General features: G+C 32.1%; 1 protein-coding gene across 4 annotated transcripts in view; it reads left to right on the top strand.

Annotated features, from left to right (window-relative positions):
- Positions 1-18,194, top strand: part of PAPOLA (poly(A) polymerase alpha) — a 45,996-nt gene extending 27,802 nt beyond the window's left edge. For 2 of the 4 annotated variants that reach the window (XM_008570029.1, XM_008570026.1), the window contains exons 15-21: positions 1,136-1,257; positions 5,543-5,685; positions 7,513-7,613; positions 7,848-8,068; positions 11,557-11,619; positions 13,707-13,781; positions 16,001-18,194. In XM_008570029.1, the coding sequence (XP_008568251.1) occupies positions 1,136-1,257; positions 5,543-5,685; positions 7,513-7,613; positions 7,848-8,068; positions 11,557-11,619; positions 13,707-13,781; positions 16,001-16,096 (821 nt within the window). In that variant the 3' untranslated portion in view covers positions 16,097-18,194. The remainder of the gene's footprint in view (positions 1-1,135; positions 1,258-5,542; positions 5,686-7,512; positions 7,614-7,847; positions 8,069-11,556; positions 11,620-13,706; positions 13,782-16,000) is intronic. The other 2 variants (XM_008570027.1, XM_008570028.1) reach the window with 2 other exon arrangements.
- The last annotated feature ends 230 nt before the right edge of the window (positions 18,195-18,424 follow it).

Raw genomic sequence — 18,424 nt, 5'->3', positions numbered from 1 at the left:
TGAGTTTTGATGCCAATCTTAGCAAAAACTTCTGTGTTGGGAGTTTTTGGTATTTTAGAGTTGCAGATAAGGGATTATGGATCTCTACTTTTCTTCTTCTCCATTGGTCTTTTTGTTGTTCTTCAAATGTTCCAGGCATATTCTACTGCTTAGGGCATTTTTTTCTTGATGTTTACTCTCTGTGGAAGCTATTCCACCAGATTCTGTCAGTTCTCACTTCATCATATTCATTTAAATCTGCAGTCATACGTCAACTCAGTTTCCAGGCTGAGCTTTTTATCCTCTTCCTTACTCAATTTTTCTTCATAGCTCTTATCACTGTCTGATATGGAACATATTTTACTTACTTTATGTATTCTATTCTCACCACTAGAATGTAGACTCTGAGGCTCTTTTGGTTTTTATTCACTGCTGTATCTGACTTACTTTATGTATTCTATTCTCACCACTAGAATGTAGACTCTGAGGCTCTTTTGGTTTTTGTTATTCACTGCTGTATCTCCAGTGTCTAGAATAGTGTGAATACAGTATAGGTGCTCAATGAGTAATTGTTGAGTGACTGACTGAATTTTTCCATTTTGGGCTCCTCTGGATCTGAATAATTTGGATTTATTTATTTGTGGCATTTTCTTTTTATACCTGTGACCTCTGTTATTGAGTTATTTCTATAATAGAAAATATGTCATTACTTAAAATTTTATCTTACAGATTCTTGTAAAAGTATCTTTAGCTATAGTTCAGTAAGTTTGACTTTTATTTTGCTGCATGTTTTACATACTTGGGTAAAAATTTAAATAATACTGGTAGCATAAAAGGTTATGGCTTTGTGAAATCATTTCACTCTAATTCTGCCATTTCTTAGAGTTATCTTTAAAGTTACTACTTTAAGAGCTACATAAAGAATTACTACACCAAAAAAATCAGTGTAGTTTGTGCTTTTATTCATTATGTTCACCTTATAAAAGGAGTTTACTCAAACAGTAAATTATGTCACATTAGGGGTTTGACCCGATCATTTTACAGATAGGCAGTATTGATGGAGAAAGGACCCCTACTTAGAATAGTTTCTCCTGTGTGACTTTAATTGTCTTTATTAAAATGTTTCATTTCTTGTAACAATCTCCTAATTGTATAGTTTATAGGCAAGCAATAAACAGCAAGATGTTTGAGGTGGATATGAAAATTGCTGCAATGCATGTAAAAAGAAAGCAACTCCATCAACTACTACCTAATCATGTGCTTCAGAAAAAGAAAAAGGTAAATTTAGAAAGTACTTACAAAAGCATTACTAACAATGTTTTATGCATACAGCCTATCAGTATTTCAGAATTTAGGCAGAGTTAATAAGTCATATTTGAAGTAAGTGACAGCATTTTAAAAATCTGTTACATGGAGCTGTTTCATTATTGAAATCTTGCTCTAATCAGTTTTTGTACACACACACTGCAGACTTCAGATGCTTCATATGCTTATTTTGTGTATACCCGTATTCTCTTTTAAAAGCCTTTTATTTTTATTCATTTAAAATTCCATATCAGTATCTAATTTCCATTTCCATAAAAAGTAAACAAAATTAAATTAGATCAAGTAAATTATGTGAGACATTTTTTAAAGAACAGTTTTGTTTTTTTTTTTGGTTAAGAAATATATATATTATTTAAAAATGAACAGTTATTGCATATAAAGGAGATCACTGACAGAGGTCACCAGAGTTAGTATTTTGTAGTATTTTGTTCTGGTGTTAGTGCTTCCTTTTCAATAACTTAGAGCCATTTTTTTCTTATTTGGACTTATTATAGTGGGCAGATTTGAAATTTAGTGCATAGATAACACTTTTTTTTCTTTCAGTAGTTTCAGAAATAGGTGGCTTATTTCTATAATGGAATACTTTATAGCATGCAGCTGTGAAAATAAATGAACTAGCACTGCATATATTAATATGTTGAGGATAAAAAAAGGTGCAGATGAGTATATACCATTTGATAGTTTTATATAAAGTTTACAAGTTATATATATATATATATATGTATGTATATATATAGGAGAGAAAATGAAATAAAAGTATATCTTAGATAATGATGACCACTGCATTCAGTATAATGGTTATTTGTAGCTAAGGTTGGGATTAGTGGAATGAAATTAATACACAAAGTGTTTTAACTTTGTTTCTTAAAACATAGAATATATTATGGTACAAAACCATTGAAGTTAAGGGCAAGGACTCTGATGTAGACTGCATGGTTCTAATTCAGGCTCTGCTGCTTCTTAGCTGTGATACTTGGGCAAGTTATGTAGCAAGCGTTTTGTTCTTGATTTGTCTCATCTCTAAAATCAGTATAATATTTTTATGTATCTCATCAGGTATTTTTGAGGATTAAATGAGCCAGTACATGTGAAGGGTGATTGAGACTAGTGCCTGGTACATAGGAAGTGCTCATATTAGCATCTGTTATTATTATCACCATCATCATTATCATTATTCATAACTTGGGGATAGGAACATAGATTTTTTGAGGGTAGGGGAGTCTAAAATGCAATATTTAAAGGCTTAAATGTGCTGTTATTTTAAAAAATTGTTATTCTCTTAACCTAATGGTTTCTTGAGCTAACTAAATCTAGAATGTGACAAAAATATACAATTTTTTCTCAAGCGATTTTATTTATTTACTTATTTGTGGCTTTATTTACCATTAATCAGTTTTATTTTTTATTTTCATTATTTTTTTGGCCACTGACCTTAACCTAATGGTTTCTTGAGCTAACTAAATCTAGAATGTGACAAAAATATACAATTTTTTCTCAAGCAATTTTATTTATTTACTTATTTGTGGCTTTATTTACCATTAATCAGTTTTATTTTTTATTTTCATTATTTTTTTGGCCACTGACAGGTATGGGTATCCAAACCCATGACGTTGGTGTTATTATATTTTAAACTAAAGTGTCAAGTCAAACATTTACCTTTAATTGTCCTTTGGTGTTACATTATTAACAGATTAAAACAGTTGCACTTAAATGTAAATGTACTACATGTAAAAAAAATAAACATTTTATGTATTTTCAGAAGTGAATGTAAACAGATTGTTATGTTCTTTAACACTTACTTATGTTGTATTAAAACAGCTATTTCTAATGGAAGTAACTAGCTTTTCCAGAATCTTATATTCAGATTACATTTTTATTTTTTAAATTTATTTAAAAAAAATTTTTTTTGGCAGATAGCTGGTCTGGGGATCCGAATCCCCCTTGACCTTGGTGTTATAATACCACACTTTAACCAACTGAGCTAATCGGCCAGCCCAGAATACCTGTTTAAACTCTTGCTATTTACCTGACAGTATTGATATTTGGAACAACTAGTGTATAGTTTAAGTAAATTTTACTATAAGGTTTTTCGTTTTTATTCTGTTTTTTAAGATAGTATCTCTCTAGATATAATTATCTGAAATATAAAATGAATCATTTAATGGTCAGAACTTTATTGTTTAGTCCAAAAATTTTATTTATCAAATGAAGTAACTATAATTTCATCTGGCAGTAATAGCTGCTCTTAACATTTTAGTTTATTTCTGTATAGACTATTCAGTGCAAATATATTACCATATAAAATGTGTTTTTAAAAGGTTTTTGATGAAACTTACCATATTGTGACTTTCCTTTTTTTGTGCTTAATACATTGTGACCATCTATCCAAATTAAAATTTTAGTGGCTTCTTAATATTTTTTGGTATAGTGACAGTATGATTAAATCTATCCTCTATTTGGGATCATTTAGATTATTTCCAAGTTTCCGTTAGTAAAATAGCACTTGTTTTTGTAAGTAACAAGTGTGTAGGAGTTTATATTCATGAATGTTTTGGGGACTCTTATTAATAGCTTCCTTTTATTAACTGCTGTTTCCTTTTTTATAATTAATATTCCAGCAACCCTGTAGGTATTGTCTCTTGTAGAAGAAAGAGTAATTAAGATTTTGCCCAGGGTCATGTAGTATGAGCCATGAATTGGACTGCAAAGTATGTGTGTTTGTTTTTCTCTGTAGTATACCTGTCTTTTATATGTTTTATTAGAAAATTTTGATATTTATGATTATTTGTCTTTTGAAGTCTCTTGCTACCAAACATTATATTGATACAGAGGCAAAGCAAAGTAGCTTAATGCTGTTTTTTGTTCAGACCAACCAGTTACAACCTTCACATTCACAGATGTATCCCCAGCGTTGGCGTCTTATCTCACAGGTGTTTGGTCACCTGATCAGGCAGGTGATTGTGTAGAATTTAATGTAATTTACTTACTGAATAAATTCTTTGGTGGAAAGTAAGATTGGTAGCATAGTTAAATAGGAAACACGTTCATTCAGACTAAATACTTTTGTTTTACAATTGACTTTATAAGCAAATGGTATTACTATTTTCTCCTCTCCCATCTACCAAATCACATCTTCTCCATTTGATCAGTTTTGATTTCTGTGCATAGGTGGTATCTCTGGTACTAAGTCAAAGATTAGAATATATTGTCATTTGAGGAACTGGAGAGTAGTGCATGCATACACACAAACATTTGAAGGTCTTCAAAAAGTTCATGGGAAGATTCATGTTATCTTTTAATTCTATTTTTCCATGAACCTTTTGAGGTACCCTCATGTATATACATATAGAATGGGTTTTTGTCAACAGTGTAAATTATTTCCGTTAAAATGTTTCGGTAGGTAAGTGAACACTGAGGCTAAATGCATTCTGAAAAAAAAATGAAACTGATGGAATCAGTGTAAGATTATAGTAGCACTAAATAGCAAAAGTTAAAACTTTGTCACTATAGAAATCAACTTTAATTTTATGAGACCATTTATAGGTTTTTTGGTTTTCCTGAATTACCTGTTTTGGTGTGCTTTGATTTTTAAGGAGGACAAATATTAGGATTTATTTGTGGATATTAGGTTTAGTTTTCAGAAAATTATTTCTGCTTTTATTTTCACAAGATAATTTACACTATTAAATGTGCCATCTTAAAATCCTAAATTGTGGTTATAGCACAAGAAATCTTTTGCTTTTGTGAGAGGTTCATTTATTGACAAATAGTAATGATTGGCAATGAATTGAACTTTATAATTTTTTTTAATTATGTAATTTTTGTGTTCATTGTAGGATAGTTAGAAATCTTTAAAATATAAAATCACTTTTAATCCCATTAGCCAGAGATAGTCATGTTAATTGTTAAGAAATTTTTCTCATATATTTATGTTTATAGTCCTCTGATTCAAGATTCATGTTTTCACTTTATAGTGCTTTTCAGTTGGTGAGATGTCCTACAATCAGTGTGTATGTTTCATGTAGCATTCCTTTCACCTTTTAAGTTTAAGTTGAAGGCCTCTTAGAAGTCATGAAGTACGTGACTCCCAAATCTTTGCCTTTTACAGTCAGCATCGTACTTCTGATTTTTGTAAATTTATCGGTTTCTGCTTTTCAGTAGAAATCATACAGTTAAGTAAAAGGTTTTTATGTTTCAGAGATTTGGATGAAATAAAGATATATTTTATTGATTGCAGCATTCAACAGAAGGTGTCAGATTGACAGCTCTGAATGACAGCAGCCTCGACTTGTCTATGGACAGTGATAACAGCATGTCTGTGCCTTCACCTACTAGTGCTATGAAGACCAGTCCATTGAACAGTTCTGGCAGCTCTCAGGGGTAAGGAAAAAGAGGGAAACAGAAGCAGAATGCTGTTTACTAAACCCATTAGATAGGTTTTCTTGTTGTTAAAGTCATCTGTTTAGAGTGTTATTTTTATTCCATCTTCTAATCCTTTTTTAAAAAATAGCAATTTAACTCATAGTTTTTGGGACAGTAATTTTTAGTTTTGTCCTCATGTGTCATACTTATATTTCATTTTTGGGACTGATATGTCTTGATTCAGATATGAATGAATGTTAGCACCATAACCCCTCCAGATTTATGTATTTGGACACCTACTGCTACAGTGAACTGTATGATGTGCTAAGGAAAATAGACAAAAGGGAGAAAACCACCTTTCTGTCCTAGAGCTGCTTATACCTGTGTAGGAGGGGAGCTTATCTTTGAAACTAGTAGGGATCTTCTTTTTTTTTTTTTAAAAAAAAAAAAGATGACCGGTAAGGGGATCTTAACCCTTGACTTGGTGGTGTCAGCATGACGCTCAGCCAGTGAGCAAAACGGCCATCCCTATATGGGATCCGAACCCGCGGCCTTGGTGTTATCAGCACCGCACTCTCCCGAGAGAGCGACAGGCCGGCCCCGAAACTAGTAGGGATCTTCTAAATAAGGTAAAGATCTGTGTGAGGTGGTTTTTGTTAGAGAAACCTTTTTAGAAGAATTAAGTATCTATTTAACATTTAAAGCAGTTAAATTTTTTTATTATAAAAAATACATGTCTATGGCTGTAAAAATTAGAACACAGTAAAGCCATATTTATATTTAACTTCTATAAATCTTTATAGTGTATCCTTCTAGAATTTAAAAAATGGAATACTACCATATTTTCAAAGGGAGCTGTTTTGGGGGAGCTGCTAGTGTTTTAAACTGTGATGGTTTTACTGATAACTTTGTTAGCCAGTGAGTTGACACTTAAAATTTGAACTTTATGAACACATGTTATATTTCAATTTTCAAAAAATAGTCTTTAAAATTGGATTTTCAGTTAAAGTATAACCAGCGGCAAAAGGTGCAGGTTGGGGATGATTCATGAAGGACTGTGAAATAGAAGATGCCGAAGTGCAGTGGAGGAGTTCAGTTTTTTTCTCTTTGGAATGTGTTTTTAGACTAATCATGTGGAATCTGAAGATTTCAGGCCTAAACATGTAAATTTTATAGTTTTAAAACTGTTCCTAATTTGTAGAGTATGAGCTTCCATATTTTTATTTTAAATGTTTTTTTTTGTTTGTTTTTGTTTTGTAAAGAAGCAGACATTTTAGTAAGAATTTTGGGATTTGAAAAACTTTTTGTGTACTTTGTGTACATGTATATAAAATATTTGTAAATTTGTGATTTTTACACATTTAGTCTTGAAATTTAGTTCTTGAAGTAATATTAAATAACTTCTATAAATAAAAACTTCTGGATTTTAAGTTTATGGTTATGTATTTGCTCAACCATTGAGTATTTTTATTATGTACTCTAGGCACTTTGCTAGCTATTTCAGGTTTTCTTCTGCTACCTGTGGTTGTTCTGACCAACTCCCCTTTTCTGTTTAATCATAAATATGTGTGCCCTTGAGGGTTCGCTTCTCATTCCTTTATCCATAAAGTTCTTTTGGACAGTGCTGCTGTAGAATGTTTGTGTGCTTTTGTTTGTTACTTTTTTTTTTTATCAAATAAAGTCAATTACTGAAGTATATATATGGGAAATAAAACTAAAGAATCATTTACTTTAGAATATAAATTTTGCACATATTAAATATTGTTACTGAATTTTATTTTATAGTTATTTTTCTTTTTGCACTTTAAAATTAATTATTATTATTATTATTATTATTATTTGTAGCAGAAACAGTCCTGCTCCAGCTGTAACAGCAGCATCTGTGACCAACATACAGGCTACTGAAGTTTCTGTGCCACAAGTAAATTCCAGTGAAAGCTCAGGGGGTAAGGTGATTGGTTTGAGAGGTTTGAGAATTCTTACATTATATTTGGTATTAGCCTTCATTTTGAAAAAAATAGGTTTGTTGATTAAGTAGATTGAATTCAGTTTTGTAAGTGACATTTTATTATTTTACATGTAAAGTTACTCATGAATCAAATTCAGAGAAATAAAGGCTTTATAATTTGTTGTTGGTTTGATTATTTTAATTTGTATGGATTCATATATTTATTACTTAGGTACATCGAGTGAAAGCATTCCTCAAACTGCCACACAACCAGCCATTTCTCCACCACCAAAGCCTACAATCTCCAGAGTTGTTTCTTCAACACGTCTGGTAAACCCACCACCTAGACCTTCAGGAAATGCAGCAACAAAAATACCTAATCCTATAGTAGGAGTCAAGAGGACATCCTCACCTCATAAAGAAGAGAGTCCCAAGAAAACCAGAACTGAAGAGGTATATATATAAAATATATTAGGCCTTGGCAATACCAGCTTGCCTGTTTTAAAATCCAGTGGAAGAAAATGTTTTGTGAGCCAAAATTGAGAAGGATCAAGGAGCAAAGCTGTTAGAAAACTTTTAGGTGTGTCTGTTGTGCTTTAGTGTCATAGTTTCTCTTCACCTTTTTCACTCTTCTTAGTAAGTACTTCTTCCATAAAGCTGTGCTTATTTAGCTTTTTTAGAATGTGTAGTCTGTAACACAATTTAGCATGGAATTATATGTCATTGTAATTTTTTATTCTCTGATAACTGTATCTTTTATTTGTACTGATTCTTTGGTCCCTTTGGAGTCTTCTATGATCCAAATGGAGTTTTGGAGTTTCTGTACTCTCCTTGGTATTAGAGGATTACTGCATACTAGAAGTTCTCAGGGAATTCCTATTGAATGAATAAGATTGCAATGTCAGATTAGTTTTGGGACCCTGAATGATTACTTTCCTTCAACCCTTCAGGAAACTTTCTAGCAATACTTTCACTTTTTATAATAGCTGGTTTACTTGTCATGGTCTCACACAGTTTTAGGAAAACTGTTAAAAGTGTACATTGATTTGGTGTGAGTCTTAAAATAGAAGTAGTCTTGTTACACAATTCCATCTCTCCCTGGAGTTACTTTCATGTTGTTTTCATATTAGTGAGAGGTTCACCATTGCCCCAGAGATGACAGTTTAAACCACCAATTTCATTGCAATTTTTGGTAGAGAATTTGTTATTTAGGAACTTACTTATTACAACAGAGTTTCCTCGGAATGGGAAAAACATACCTAGGTTTTTCACGGAGTCCAGTGTTTTGATCAGTAATGGTGAAAAATTATTTGCCTCTAATTTATATCCAATTTCTTAGCTTATTCTGAAGGCTCTTCTTTTAGATTTATTTGAAAATAGCCACTGTTAACTAAAAAATGAATTAATTTGATGTTTTGTCACTCTTTATGATGCTAAATGAGAATGAAAAATGAGTATAGTATGTTTTACAAAATGTGTTCTGAAAACCCGTCAGTGTCTGTGTAATTACCTATTAAGGCAGTGATTTTTATCCTCGGTTGTATATCAAAATTACCTCTTTAAGTGTCTTTTTTGTTTGTTAGTTTAATATAGATTTTTAGGGCCTCTGCCAGATACACTGAATCAGAGAGACCTTCCAGGAGTTAGGCATCTGGGAATCTTATTAAAAGCCTTGTTGCCACATGACTGTGTTGTGTAGCAATCTAAGACATACTAGTTTTGATGTGAATTTCATATTCTGCCTACTGATGATAATTGTTTTAAGTTGTCAGAGCATTTCGGAATTCACATTTCTTTTTACCTTAGTAAAGTATAACTCTACACTTAACATTTCATTTCCTTAGTGTTATAAATGGCACCCTGAGAGCTCTAAGTAAATATATGCCAGCACAATATTTGTGATTTTGTTTGCACTTGATTTGGTGGAACAGTACTCATGTTTCTCGTCTGGTTTAGAGAGGCATTAAGCATATAGAATTTTAAAATTTTGTATAGAAAATTAAAAATATATACAAAAGTAAAGAGTTATTTAATATACCTACGTACCCATCATGCAGCTTCTAAGCTAATCTCTGTACCCTTAATTCTTTAAGCCTTTTCGCATTTTCACTTGTCCTCGAATTATATAGAAGCAAATCCGGACATATCATCTCCTTAGAATTTTTAAAATTATGTTTCTAAAAAAGAGAGCATAAACAAAATTAGTCCCCTTTAAAAAAAAAAATTAATACCAGATATCTAGGGAGTGCTCAAATGTGCCTAATTGTTCCATTGTTGTTGTGGCTGTTTTGGATAGTCTGTTCAAATCTGGAACTAAAATAAGATCCCTATGTTGCAATTGATGTCTAAGTGTCCTTGAAAATTTTCTTGCAATTTTTTGTTCTATATATTTTCTCAGTCTGGATTTTGCTTATGGCATCTCCATGGAATTGATTAACAGAAACATAAAATTTTAAGGTAGAGAACAGATCTTAGGTTATTTCATAGGCTCATCTCATTTCCCAGCAGAAGAACTTGCTGTTCGGTGGCTTTTCCAGCTTTTTCCAGCTCATGATAGTTAGAGATGTAGGATTAGATCCCAGGCCTAAATCTCATGGTGCTGAAGTTGAAGAAGTTTGTTATAGTATAAATATCCTAATTTTGAAGCCCTCCTGAACTGGGTTATTTAATTCTCTGCTAATGAGTACTTGCTTGGTATCAGAAATTTTGCAAATCAAAAAGAAATATTGGTTCCACTCAATAATCCACGAGCATATTTATAGATAGGAGGGTTTTAGATACTGTGAGGTAGCTTAGTTCTGCTTAATGTTCATTATATCCTAAAGTTTTACAAATGCATAATGTAATAAAAGAAAAAAAAAAGAACAGTCTCCTAGATTATATGGCTAAATTAAGCTATTTACATTTTAAAAACATTTTTATATGGAAAATTTCAAACATGTATGAAAGTATAATGAATTGTCCTATTCGTATCACTTGGCTTCAACTATTCAACAACTCATGGCCAGCCTCGTTTCCTCTACATACCCATTTACTCCCTTCCTCATTGTTTTGAAGCAAATCCCAGGCATATCATTTCAACCATAAATATTTCAGTGTGTATCTATAAATAAGGATTTCTAAAACAATAACCTCAGTATATTTATCACTCATATTAACAGTAGTTCCATAGTGTAACATTTCTAGTCAGTATTCATATTTGCCCAGTTGTAACTTAAATTACTATTTTTAAAGTTTGTATGTTTGTAGGATACAAGTAAGGTCCTTATTGGAATTGGTTGACACTGAATTAAATCCCTTCTAATCTGTAAATTAGCCTGTGGTTTATGTGTCTTTTTTTAAAGTCACGTTTAAAATTGGATTTTAGTTCTGCTTAGTAAATAAACCTCAGAAAATAGTATCGAAATAGTTTTTAAGACCCAAGGAAGGTATTTTTCAAACTTTGTATTCTTCAGGATGTTAACAGGTCTTAACTAAAAAGGGGAATTCTGTGGTTAAGTTTGGCAAAGTTAAAGGAACATTCACTATAGAATTTCTCAAACCTTTTATGTGCTGATGTGTGTATGAGTCTCCCAGAATGGGGGTGATAGTACACCAACTTCCTCAGCTTGTTTGACCACTGAACTCTTTTTTTCTTTTCCATAGAAAAAATATTTTATGAACTTAGCGGTTTGGGGAATGTACTTTAGGTGGTTGTGATTTACAGAAACAATTTTCCTCATGTTCTTTTTAATTTTAGTAGCTACTGAAGCCAAATTAAATTTATTAATCTGAAAACATTTTTTAAAGGGAGGGAACCAGTAATCTATTTTAAGACTGTACCTGATCTTACAGGTTTAATTATTTCATAGTTTTAAAAATTTTTATAAATTAAAGCATCGATTGGCATATAATCTAAATTTTTCATTTTAGAGAATAAAGCTTTTTTTTTTTAAAAACAGGATGAAACAAGCGAAGATGCTAACTGTCTTGCTTTGAGTGGACATGATAAAACAGAAGCAAAGGTATACTAATTTAGCCTTTAGAATATGTACACAGTTACCAGTACAGAAGATGTGACAGAAATGTCTTTAGAATATTGTACTGTATTTTGTGCTGTAGGTTTTGGATTTTTTTCAGTATTGTTTTTAGAAGAGTATTTGTTCCTTTTTAATGTTAGTTGATAATGCTGAACACTGAAGGGAATATAGTGATGTGTGAGACATGTTCCATACCATTAAAGGAGCTTATAATTAAATGGAGATGATAAAATGGAGATGTCATTAACTACGTTATCAAAGGAAATCAAAGCATTTGAGAGCTGGGGGACTGATGGGCAAGAGGAGTAACGTGTTATTTCTGACTGCAGAAATAGTAAAAGGCTTCATAGAAGAGAGAAGTAGCATTTGAAGTGGTGCTTGAAGGATGTATAGGATTTTTGTCAGTCCAAGATGAGAAGGTTATCTCACTGTTAGTTGAGAGTATGGTATGGGTAGAGAACCAGTTTTTGGCAGGTTTTTGGCCAGAACCTAGGGTATCTGGAGCTTAAAGAAGGTAAATGGTGTGGAAGAGATTGGTTTGTTTAAACTGTAAAAGACTTTGGTGTCATTTCTTTTTAGAAATTGAAATTCACTGAGGGCTTTTTAACTGTACTTCCCTTTGTTGTAGAAAAATTGGAAATTCTCTCCCTTCTTCCAAATTATCCAGATTCACATGATAGGTATTTTTTTTTTCCTTTTTGTCTTTTTTACTGACCGGTAACGGGATCGCAACCCTCGGTGTTGCGCCCGCACCGCGCTCAGCCAGTGAGCGGGAACCGGTCTCCACATGGGATCTGAAACCTTGGCAGGAGCGCCGCTGCACTCCCAAGCAGCGCACTCTCCAGTGCGCCACCGGGCCGGCCCCTCACATGATAGGTATTTTGACAAGTATTGTTTTGGTGTCTTTCTAGATTTTGTTTTGCCCTCATATGTGCGTACATACCAATGCCTTTTGCTTTCTAATTTTTATAATGGCTGCATAGGATGCTCTCTTAAGGCTATTAACATATTTTAGTCAACCAGTTCCCTGTTCTTAAGCAGTTGTTTCCATCAAAAAAAGAAAGTTGTACATTCCTAGTATAGTATTGACTACAGCTAAATACCTGCCATTCATTTAGTTTGTTTAAGGTAAATTAAAGAAAGAGGAATTATCGTGGCAAACAATATGCTTAATTTTAAAACTATGATATATGTTGCCATGTTATCCTCCAGAAAGGCTGCACTTCTTCCATTCCTACCTCGTATACCTTATTTTCCCTTTTCAGTTTCATAGGAGAAAATTTATATTTCATTGTTTTATTTTTGTGTATATTGTTTTATAGAAATTGAAGTTTTTGTGTGTTTATTTTCATTTGTGTTGTATATATGAGGGGTCTTCAAAAAGTTTGTGGAAAGATTCCTTTACATTTTATTTCTGTTTTTCCACGAACTTTTGGTAGTACCCTCATGTATGTATTATTTTCTTTTGTGCACTGCTTTAAAAAAGTTCAGAGCAGTGGAATAAGATGGTTTACCCTGTGTTTTCTAATTATACTTAGTGTAGAATCAGTACACATTTATTGGAAAGGGGAGGAGAGACCATAAGAAGGGAGAAATCTTTTAGAGACATATTTTATATTTTTAATTAAAGGAATGGGGTGATTTTTGTTCTTTTGGATAATTCTATTTAATAATATTGGATTTTTTTTTTTTTTTTTTTTGTAAACATAGCTAAGAGCTTTCCTTGGATTTATATTCTGTTAATTATTGTCTAGGCAGCACTTCATAATGTGCCTGTGTGTGTGACTTTATTGTTTGCTTAAAATGTCGAAGTTGGAGCTAGTTGGAAAGTCTTGAGATATTTTGACCATGCCTTATAAGATTTAAGTAGGCAAATAGAAATTTATGAATATATAAAATGGTGAAATAACCTACAGTGAAGCTTAACAGATGATTTTATAATTTAGTTACATTTTTCTCTTGATCCCTCCTGTTTTCCAGTTTGTCTTCTTTATTAGCCACCAAACCCAGTTATGTTTTTTTATTCTTTTTTAAGTCTCTTTTCCCCCCTCCCCATCCTCTTTGTCTCACAGGAACAACTTGATACAGAGACAAGTACAACTCAATCAGAAACTATTCAGACAACGGCTTCTCTGTTGGCCTCTCAGGTACTAAGCGCAAAAAGCAAGGAGGGTTTTGTAAATGTTCTTAAGATTAGTGTGGTATATTGAATTAAAATGAGCATTCATAGGAGACTGTTACATCTATCTTTGTGGAGGTAATTACATACTAGCCTATAAATGTATTTATTTTAGTTTAAAGGCAGTGCAGTAGATGTGATGGAACTATTCTTTTGCACTATCAAGATGCCAACTCATCCCCTTATATATTATTTGATATTACAAATCATTTAAATCCTCACTAGTCATATACACAGGATTCATATAGAGGTTTTTTATTTATAGGTCGAGTGAAATTTAAACTAGGAAATAACCATTCTTCATGGGTTTTTGTGAGGTTAATATGGTCTTTTTATTTATAAAGTGTGTTGTTACCTCAGTTTTCATTACTGATTTTCAGTTAGTTATTCAATATAACCTATAGTTGTTTAGAATTATTTTTTTATTTGTCCTAGCAATTCTATTTGTGAAAGTCCTTTATATACAGTAGGCATCTGGAATCTTTTTTTATTGATTTGTGAACCTTCAATTATTTGTGAAATAACTGTCTTCTTCTTGAATCCTTTTAAATTGAATAAACCCCCAAATCTATGTCAAACTCTGACACAAAGTAAATTTTTTCTTTAAGCAGATCTGAAACTGGTTAACCTCAACAAAATAACTGAGGGGGGCTGGCCGGTTAGCTCACTTGGGAGAGTGTGGTGCTGTTAACACCGAGGTCATGGGTTCAGATCCCTGTACTGGCCAGCCACTAAAAGATAAAAGTCCCCCAAAATAAGATAACAGCTGCTGCCTACTGTTGTTGTACTGTGATACTATGATGATATTTTGCTGCCTTGTGGTTCAGAGTTATTTTAATGTGATCATTTTAGAATGTGCTTTTGATGGATGTTAACTTTCATAGTCTCTTAAGATATATAAATATTATCTTTAGGTTTTGGAATGTCTTTTATTTCCATAATCTTTATTTAATAAAACTTTGGGGGGGGGATAACTAAGGTAACATTAGGAAATGTTGTGCTTAGTATACATGGACAAACTACTAGTTTTTCAAACTGAAACTGTCCTGTGATTGTGATTGCATGTCTTTTGGTTTGCTACATACTCTCTAGGGACCTATTTTAATAGTTTTGTGTTATTGAGCTCATATCTGTAGTAATTAGTACCCATGGGTGTTTGCCTTTTAGATATTTTTGTGAGCAAGTAAAATCTTCTTTCTAAGGAGAGGATTTCTAGAGCTATTGAGAGAAAAATCACCCAGTTATAAAAAAGAATGATTATGTTGATTTAAAAATATATATATATTTCTATGTTTGGTGATAGTAAGAACCTGTTTATTTCTGGGGAGGTGATACTATTGTGGCTGTATCTACCAAAGAGTACCTACTGTTTTGAGATAAATCTTGAAATATTTACAGATGAATTATAGGATCTCTAAGATTTGTTTCAGAATAATGCAGAGATTGAAGTTGGAAGGGTGGTTGATTGGCTTTGATTTGACAATTGATGAAGCTGGGTAATGAATATGTGGGGATTCATTATACAGTACTCTCTACTTTTGTGTATGTTTGGAATTTTCCATAATAAAACATTTAAAAATTCATCTCTATATTGTTGAATGTTAAGGAAGGCTTGTGATTTAACCTGTTCACTATAGCAAAAACTTCTCTAAAATTTAGGATAATTAAATTATTTCTCAGCTGTGCAGATTTAGTTACATAATTTAGTGTCAGGAAATAATAAATTTACCGACAGCTGCTGTTTCTGTGTGTAAGGTGAACTTTAAGTATTCTCCCACATGGGGGTGCTCCAATACCGGTTAATATTACAGCTATTAGTATTATAATAAGTACATACAATTTAACATTGACTTAATAATTATATGATAGGTGATTCTTAGAGCAGCATGTTTTTAAAAGCTGTATTTGAAATTACATAGGAGTTTTATATATATTGTTAAAATATTGTTAAATTGTACTTATTTAAAATTTTTTACAAGTATAGAGCAAATAATGTGATTGTAATAGTTATCTCTTTTTTGCATTCCATTTTGATAGCATTTTAGAGTAGTTTTCTTTAAATTTTTAATACTTTTCTTCCTGTGGTAAGATTCCATCATTTCTTAAGAAGTAAAGCAATGGAAAGTACATCTCATTGTTAAATTACAGTTCTTTGAACTATATTATGTTCTTTGCTTTCGTTCTCAGAAAACATCCAGTACAGACCTTTCTGATATCCCTGCTCTCCCTGCAAATCCTATTCCTGTTATCAAGAATTCAATAAAACTGAGATTGAATCGGTAAAAACAACCTCAGGGGTCCATAAACAATATCTGCCAACTCAACCTGTTGTCTTCAAATGCTAAAAAAGGAGAATGGAGGGTACAAGATTAGACATGACTGAGAATGGATTTAGGTTTTTTTGGTGACCTCCCTTACTGGGCTAATCAGCACTTGATCGGAAGTCCAGGTTAGTATGTGAAGCCAGGAGTACTATTATTATTGTGTTAGCAACAGTTGCATTAACTATTTCAAAAAATTACTGCCTTTAAAAAACAAAAAAAAAAAAAACAAAAACAAAAAAACAAAAAAAACCTCAAGCTATATTTGTATTCATAATTGACATCTGGATTGGGTTTATGTTTGATGCATTGTTTGGAAAATTTGCAATACAAACCGGCATAAGAATTCCTTATTCTGATGATGCACTTTTATGTATTTTTTATTAGAAAGTAGAACTAATTTTAGATTTTCAGCTTGATGGATTTTCATTTTTTCCTAAATAATTTCTTTTACCATTAGTCTTCAAATTGGATACCATTGTGCAGTGATGTACTGTTATTCTTCAGAGAAAGGATAAGAGTACATCTAATTCAGTCACTATGATGTAGCTGTTTCTCTTAAAAATGGAATGTAAACTAGTGTATGCATTTGACATTGAAAAATTAATTAGGAAATACTTGGTTTTGATGGGGTCATGATTAAGAAATGATATATTGGTTTTATTTATAGAACTGTTTTATAGTGCATACAAATCAGCGATCAGCCAGCAAATATTTTTCTTTGAGCTTACAAAGAAAGCTCTGTATTCTTTTTGCCTTTAATCTGTTTTCTTCAAAACAAACAAGAAAAGCTTTTTGCACCTCTCTCCCTTTTTCTTTTTTTCTTTTTGCTTGTATGCACGCGGTAGGACTTACTTCATGTAAAACAAAATGCCAGTATTTTCTTAAGCCATGATGTAAAACCAGTGACCCTGTGACCACATGGCACAGAACACTAAATTTTGGTCCCATGGCTGAAACTTTAGGGAAAAGTAATGCCTGTGAAACATGATATCTATCTTAAATGGCCATTTGATCTCTAAATAAGAGGTATTTTGTACACTCCACAGAACTCTTGTCTATAGTAAAATTGATTTTCAATTTTAAACATGTGGGCAAAAATGCATTTTCTCCAAGATTTTTAAACTAATTTTTATTTTTAAATGGTTCACCAAAATCTGTCAGTAAATTTTACATATAGAAACATTTTAAAAATCATTTCTAGCAAGCACTTGACATCTAGTCAGCTGTCTACTCCTTTTTTATTTTGTTTTATTATATCACAAGATTAGGAACTTTCAAGAAAATAATTTCTCATAATTAAGCAGCAGAACATTCATCTTTACAACGTATGAGGGATGCCAGATGTTGATAAACTTAGTTACTCTTTCTTAATCTGGACAAAGCAAACCTAACAGGTTCTTCGGATGAGCATGTTTAATGAATCCTCAATTGTGCTCCATTCTATCACATGTGCATTTTTCATGTTAAATGGCAGTTACTTAAACTCTTCCCCTATCCTTCTAAATTAATTTTTCGAAGTTGGAGTGTAGTCTTTCACCCCTTAGGCTATGCATTAATTGAAGCTTTTTTCCACCATGACTTTATAATGTCTAGTAAACAATTTTTCTACTTCCCACATCTTTGCACAGTCACCTTGCCCTATCTCCCACCACTTAAGAAAAAAAGATGGTCATACTAACAGGTGAAGTGTACAAGGTGTCTGTGTGTTTCGTGTAGCTTCAGAGTTAGTTGAAATTGCCAGGCACAGATTTAGTCTTGTCATTTTGTTTACACATTGGGGAAAGAAATTCAGTTTATTAAACGTTTCATGTAACTGCACCCAAGTTTTGCCAAGCTGGAAACTTGGACCTTTTCTGTGTAGTGACTTTTTAATTCTAGTTTTCATAACCTGGAGATCAGACTGTTGCTTTCGCATGATGTACGTAGTGTCTCATGACTGGAGTTTGCTTTGTTTTATAGTATCTGTACTCCTTGTATTTTTCAAGAGCTATTTTGTAAACAGATGATGTATTTCTCCATTGAAAACACAATAAAAAAAAAAACAGCACAATCTCAGCTGGCTGATTTCTTTTTACTGACTGACTTTTTTCAGTGATTTAATTGGTACTACTGGTTCAGCTTAATAAGTTTATAGTGTGGTTAGATCTGAAAAGTTTTGTTTCTCGTTAACTTAAACTATTAGTAGCATAATATTAATTCATCTCACATAATAATCAGATATTTTTTTTCATATAGTTGATCTTTGGAAGAAAACATAATATTGTTACTATTCACTTTTATCTGTCCC

Source organism: Galeopterus variegatus, unplaced genomic scaffold (assembly GCF_000696425.1).
Source record: "Galeopterus variegatus unplaced genomic scaffold, G_variegatus-3.0.2 Scaffold559, whole genome shotgun sequence".
NCBI classification, from domain to species: domain Eukaryota; kingdom Metazoa; phylum Chordata; class Mammalia; order Dermoptera; family Cynocephalidae; genus Galeopterus; species Galeopterus variegatus.
This window is presented reverse-complemented; position numbering and strand designations above follow the sequence as displayed.